This window comes from Oncorhynchus gorbuscha, linkage group LG23 (genome assembly GCF_021184085.1).
Source record: "Oncorhynchus gorbuscha isolate QuinsamMale2020 ecotype Even-year linkage group LG23, OgorEven_v1.0, whole genome shotgun sequence".
NCBI lineage: Eukaryota > Metazoa > Chordata > Actinopteri > Salmoniformes > Salmonidae > Oncorhynchus > Oncorhynchus gorbuscha.
The window spans coordinates 37,620,754-37,628,253 of record NC_060195.1 but is presented as its reverse complement, the minus strand read 5'-3'; the positions used below and the strand labels follow the sequence as shown (position 1 = coordinate 37,628,253).

The following is a 7,500-nucleotide window of genomic DNA, read 5'->3' as shown; positions in this document are numbered from 1 at the left end:
AGAGAGAGAGAGAGAGAGAGAGAGAGAGAGAGAGAGAGAGAGAGAGAGAAAGAGAAAGAGAGAGAGAGAGGGTTTGTATGTTTGTGTGTGTGTCCTCCTTCAATCCCTCTGTCTCTGTGTGTCCTCTCTCAGTCTGTCAGACTCTAAGTCTCTTCTTAAGGCGGTTGAAGTCCTTGGCGGAGCGCCATAGCCAGCTCTGCAGCTCCCTCAGCACCCAGAAGCCCTCCACCTTCCTGGAGAAGTCGTTGAGCGCCGGCCGCACCGCCAGCAGAGGGGAGGAGGACAGGAGGGGGGACAGAGGAGGGGGCGGCAGCAGGGGGGGACCCCTCCTCAATGACAAGGGCACTGGTTCTGACAACAGGGTGTGTCCCTCCCCTGTCCCTGTGCCAAATGGGTAGAAGAGGGAGAGGGGGGGATGGAGGGTGGGGGAGAATAAGGAGCGAGGGGATCGACGCTGGGGATGTAGGGATGGAGAGGAGGAGAGGAGGGATGCAGACTCTCTGATGATGTAATGTTCCTCCTCTGTCGCCCTGTTTTCTGCATCCACCTCTCTGGCTCGTTCCTTGTTTTGGTGGGGGTAGTTGAAGTTGTAGCTGTTGAGGTTGTCGTTATCATAGTTGTTATTGTTATTGTTGTTTAGGAGTTGTTGTTGTTGGGGGAAGGTCTGTCTGTCTGAGAAGGACAGAGTGACTCTGGCGTCAGACTCCAGTGGACCCTGCTTCACTGTTCTCTCTCCTTCCTCTGAAACACTCAGCAGCCTTCTCCTCCTCCCCCATCTCTCGCTCCCTCCCTCTCTCTCCAACTCTTCCTCCTCTTCCCTGTCTTCACTGGCCCCCTCCCAATCCTCTGAGTGTCTCTTCCTTCCTTTCCTCCCTCGCTCCCCTCTCCCCTCCTGCCTCGATCCCACGCTCCTAACCGCAGCCCCTGTCACCTCCGCTCTCCTTCCCTCCCTTCCCCTCCCTCTATCCTTCTCTCGCTCCCTCTTTCTCTCCGTCATTTCTCTCCTGGTGCTCTCCTCCTTTTGTCCTCTCACCAGCCCTCTGTTGGTCCCAGCACCCCTCTGATCATCAAGGGGATGCCTCCTTGGTCCCGCCCCCATCTCCGCCCCTGTCTTATAGAGACCCTGACTCATAAGTGGAGCTGGTCTGCGTCCCGTCGCCTCTCCATCGCCCCCTGTGCCCTTACGTGGGTACTGCGCCTCAATCCCAGCAGGAGGCAGGGCATACCCCAATGTGTTCATGAGGCCTGATATAGACCCTAACAGACCGTCCAGGCCTGTAGAAAAGTGCAGCAGGGAGCTCTGGAGGTAGGGGCAGAGAGTGGAGCGGGCCAGCTCCCTCACCGCCCCCAGCAGAACAGAGTAAGCCCTCTGGTTCTGGGCCAGCCTTGCACGGTTCTCCAGGCCCCGCCACAGCTCCAGACGGGTGGCCGCGCTGGGTAAGGACAGGGCTGTGCTGTTGGGCCGCGGAGGGGAGAAGTCTGGGTCACTGAACGGCGGGCCCAGGTAGGATAACTGAGGGAGGGAAGGGGGGATGGGAGGAGTAACAGAAGGAGGAGATGGAGGATGAGCAGAGGGGGGAAAGAGGCAGTCAAGAGCGGGTATGGAAAGAGGGAGTGGGAGGGAGAGAAGGAATATTTAATCCAACATGTGAATTCAGACATGGATTGGTTATGCTCAAACACAAGTCTGGGTGCCAGTCTGGTTCTGTTTAAACAAACTCCCCATGGCAAAGACCAAGGGGTTGGCTGGAGCAGAAACAGAATGGAACCAGGCTTCTCAAATATGTGTTGAATTCAAACACTTGTGGAACGAAACATTGACATGCTCCAACGTAAATGTTCTTCAACACAGTATCTATATACAGTCACAGTGCTCACATAGGTGTCCTTTATCTCTCTCAGCTGATGCTCCAGATACTTGGTCAGCTCATATGTCCTCTCAATCGAAGTCCTCTCATTGGACAGGCTGAAGGAGGGGTCTGGGACCTGGACCGATGTCACGGCTGCAGCCAATAGCAGGACGTGCTGAATGTGATGGACTGGGGAAGAAACCAATCAGAGGATAAATTGAAACCACACAAGGCGTTGTTTTCGTGTACTATCAACAGTCATGGAATTATATTATCACTGAGGAATTTAAATTGGCAGAATTTTGCCTTATTTGATCTGCAACTTGCTATCGGCTGATGTGTCTTTCAGCACTCTCCACATCACCTTGTTACCATTACAATCAAACTCAACTTCGATAAGAGCACGGTCAAAATATTTATGAGAATTTGAACAATTTTACAGTTGATTTCTTTGTCTCTGTGGTGATAGCCTTGTCTGTTTAAATATTGGCAAATCTAAGTAATCTAACTGCCAATAACGCGTTTCCGCTTCAATCTAATTTAAGAAATTCTGTCCGTCTAATGTTTTCTCTGGGCTCAAATAAATCACAATGACTAGCTCCATAGTGTTCACTACCACATCACCATGACTAACTCCATAGTGTTCACTACTACATCACCATGACTAGCTCCATAGTGTTCACTACTACATCACCATGATTAGCTCCATAGTGTTCACTACTACATCACCATGACTAACTCCATAGTGTTCACTACTACATCACCATGACTAGCTCCATAGTGTTCACTACCACATCACCATGACTAGCTCCATAGTGTTCACTACTACATCATCATGACTAGCTCCATAGTGTTCACTACCACATCACCATGACTAACTCCATAGTGTTCACTACTACATCACCATGACTCGCTCCATAGTGTTCACTACTACATCACCATGACTCGCTCCATAGTGTTCACTACCACATCACCAGGACTAGCTCCATAGTGTTCACTACTACATCACCATGACTAGCTCCATAGTGTTCACTACCACATCACCATGACTAGCTCCATAGTGTTCACTACCACATCACCATGACTAGCTCCATAGTGTTCACTACTACATCACCATGACTAGCTCCATAGTGTTCACTACCACATCACCATGACTAGCTCCATAGTGTTCACTACTACATCACCATGACTAGCTCCATAGTGTTCACTACCACATCACCATGACTAGCTCCATAGTGTTCACTACCACATCACCATGACGAGCTCCATAGTGTTCACTACCACATCACCATGACTAGCTCCATAGTGTTCACTACCACATCACCAGGACTAGCTCCATAGTGTTCACTACCACTACTACATCACCATGACTAACTCCATAGTGTTCACTACTACATCACCATGACTAGCTCCATAGTGTTCACTACCACATCACCATGACTAGCTCCATAGTGTTCACTACCACATCACCGTGACTAGCTCCATAGTGTTCACTACCACATCACCATGACTAACTCCATAGTGTTCACTACTACATCACCATGACTAACTCCATAGTGTTCACTACCACATCACCATGACTAGCTCCATAGTGTTCACTACCACATCACCATGACTAGCTCCATAGTGTTCACTACCACATCACCATGACTAGCTCCATAGTGTTCACTACCACATCACCATGACTAGCTCCATAGTGTTCACTACCACATCACCATGACTAGCTCCATAGTGTTCACTACCACATCACCATGACTAGCTCCATGGTGTTCACTACTACATCACCATGACTAGCTCCATAGTGTTCACTACCACATCACCATGACTAACTACATAGTGTTCACTACCACTACCACATCACCATGACTAGCTCCATAGTGTTCACTACCACTACCACATCACCATGACTAGCTCCATAGTGTTCACTACCACTACCACATCACCATGATTAGCTCCATTGTGTTCACTACCACTACCACATCACCATGACTAGCTCCATAGTGTTCACTATCACTACTACATTACCATGACTAACTCCACAGTGTTCACTACTACATCACCATGACTAGCTCTATAGTGTTCACTACCACATCACCATGACTAACTACATAGTGTTCACTACCACTACCACATCACCATGACTAGCTCCATAGTGTTCACTACCACTACCACATCACCATGACTAGCTCCATAGTGTTCACTACCACTACCACATCACTATGACTAGCTCCATAGTGTTCACTACCACTACCACATCACCATGACTAGCTCCATAGTGTTCACTACCACTACCACATCACCATGACTAGATCCATTGTGTTCACTACCACATCACCATGACTAGCTCCATAGTGTTCACTACCACTACCACATCACCATGACTAGCTCCATAGTGTTCACTACCACTACCACATCACTATGACTAGCTCCATAGTGTTCACTACCACTACCACATCACTATGACTAGCTCCATAGTGTTCACTACCACTACCACATCACTATGACTAGCTCCATAGTGTTCACTACCACTACCACATCACCATGACTAGCTCCATAGTGTTCACTACCACTACCACATCACCATGACTAGCTCCATAGTGTTCACTACCACTACCACATCACTATGACTAGCTCCATAGTGTTCACTACCACTACCACATCACCATGACTAGCTCCATAGTGTTCACTACCACTACCACATCACTATGACTAGCTCCATAGTGTTCACTACCACTACCACATCACCATGACTAGCTCCATAGTGTTCACTACCACTACCACATCACTATGACTAGCTCCATAGTGTTCACTACCAGTACCACATCACTATGACTAGCTCCATAGTGTTCACTACCACTACCACATCACCATGACTAGCTCCATAGTGTTCACTACCACTACCACATCACCATGACTAGCTCCATAGTGTTCACTACCACTACCACATCACCATGACTAGCTCCATAGTGTTCACTACCACTACCACATCACTATGACTAGCTCCATAGTGTTCACTACCACTACCACATCACTATGACTAGCTCCATAGTGTTCACTACCACTACCACATCACTATGACTAGCTCCATAGTGTTCACTACCACTACCACATCACCATGACTAGCTCCATAGTGTTCACTACCACTACCACATCACTATGACTAGCTCCATAGTGTTCACTACCACTACCACATCACTATGACTAGCTCCATAGTGTTCACTACCACTACCACATCACTATGACTAGCTCCATAGTGTTCACTACCACATCACTATGACTAGCTCCATAGTGTTCACTACCACTACCACATCACCATGACTAGCTCCATAGTGTTCACTACCACATCACCATGACTAGCTCCATAGTGTTCACTACCACATCACCATGACTAGCTCCATAGTGTTCACTACCACATCACCATGACTAGCTCCATAGTGTTCACTACCACATCACCATGACTAGCTCCATAGTGTTCACTACCACATCACCATGACTAGCTACATAGTGTTCACTACTACATCACCATGACTAGCTCCATAGTGTTCACTACCACATCACCATGACTAACTACATAGTGTTCACTACCACTACCACATCACCATGACTAGCTCCATAGTGTTCACTACCACTACCACATCACCATGACTAGCTCCATAGTGTTCACTACCACTACCACATCACCATGACTAGCTCCATTGTGTTCACTACCACTACCACATCACCATGACTAGCTCCATAGTGTTCACTACTACATTACCATGACTAGCTCCATAGTGTTCACTACCACATCACCATGACTAACTCCACAGTGTTCACTACTACATCACCATGACTAGCTCTATAGTGTTCACTACCACATCACCATGACTAGCTCCATAGTGTTCACTACCACATCACCATGACTAACTCCATAGTGTTCACTACTACATCACCATGACTAGCTCCATAGTGTTCACTACTACATCACAATGACTAGCTCCATAGTGTTCACTACCACATCACCATGACTAGCTCCATAGTGTTCACTACCACATCACCATGACTAGCTCCATAGTGTTCACTACCACATCACCATGACTAACTACATAGTGTTCACTACCACTACCACATCACCATGACTAGCTCCATAGTGTTCACTACCACTACCACATCACCATGACTAGCTCCATAGTGTTCACTACCACTACCACATCACTATGACTAGCTCCATAGTGTTCACTACCACTACCACATCACCATGACTAGCTCCATAGTGTTCATTACCACTACCACATCACCATGACTAGCTCCATAGTGTTCACTACCACTACCACATCACCATGACTAGCTCCATTGTGTTCACTACCACATCACCATGACTAGCTCCATAGTGTTCACTACCACTACCACATCACTATGACTAGCTCCATAGTGTTCACTACCACTACCACATCACTATGACTAGCTCCATAGTGTTCACTACCACTACCACATCACTATGACTAGCTCCATAGTGTTCACTACCACTACCACATCACTATGACTAGCTCCATAGTGTTCACTACCACTACCACATCACTATGACTAGCTCCATAGTGTTCACTACCACTACCACATCACCATGACTAGCTCCATAGTGTTCACTACCACTACCACATCACCATGACTAGCTCCATAGTGTTCACTACCACTACCACATCACTATGGCTAGCTCCATAGTGTTCACTACCACTACCACATCACTATGACTAGCTCCATAGTGTTCACTACCACTACCACATCACTATGACTAGCTCCATAGTGTTCACTACCACTACCACATCACTATGACTAGCTCCATAGTGTTCACTACCACTACCACATCACCATGACTAGCTCGATAGTGTTCACTACCACTACCACATCACTATGACTAGCTCCATAGTGTTCACTACCACATCACTATGACTAGCTCCATAGTGTTCACTACCACTACCACATCACTATGACTAGCTCCATAGTGTTCACTACCACTACCACATCACTATGACTAGCTCCATAGTGTTCACTACCACTACCACATCACCATGACTAGCTCCATAGTGTTCACTACCACTACCACATCACTATGACTAGCTCCATAGTGTTCACTACCACTACCACATCACTATGACTAGCTCCATAGTGTTCACTACCACTACCACATCACTATGACTAGCTCCATAGTGTTCACTACCACTACCACATCACTATGACTAGCTCCATAGTGTTCACTACCACTACCACATCACTATGACTAGCTCCATAGTGTTCACTACCACTACCACATCACCATGACTAGCTCCATAGTGTTCACTACCACTACCACATCACTATGACTAGCTCCATAGTGTTCACTACCACTACCACATCACTATGACTAGCTCCATAGTGTTCACTACCACTACCACATCACCATGACTAGCTCCATAGTGTTCACTACCACATCACCATGACTAGCTCCATAGTGTTCACTACCACTACCACATCACCATGACTAGCTCCATAGTGTTCACTACCACTACCACATCACTATGACTAGCTCCATAGTGTTCACTACCACTACCACATCACCATGACTAGCTCCATAGTGTTCACTACCACAACCACATCACTATGACTAGCTCCATAGTGTTCACTACCACTACCACAT

The 7,500-nt window shown here is 47.2% G+C and overlaps 1 protein-coding gene across 1 annotated transcript in view; it reads right to left on the bottom strand.

Moving 5' to 3' along the window:
• Positions 1–7,500, bottom strand: part of LOC124010670 — a 46,357-nt gene that overhangs the window by 25,472 nt on the left and 13,385 nt on the right. Inside the window, exons 2-4 of the mRNA XM_046323333.1 lie at positions 1,879–2,039; positions 978–1,513; positions 143–326 (exon numbers count right to left, since the gene is read on the bottom strand). Coding sequence (XP_046179289.1) covers positions 143–326; positions 978–1,513; positions 1,879–2,039 — 881 coding nt within the window. The remainder of the gene's footprint in view (positions 1–142; positions 327–977; positions 1,514–1,878; positions 2,040–7,500) is intronic.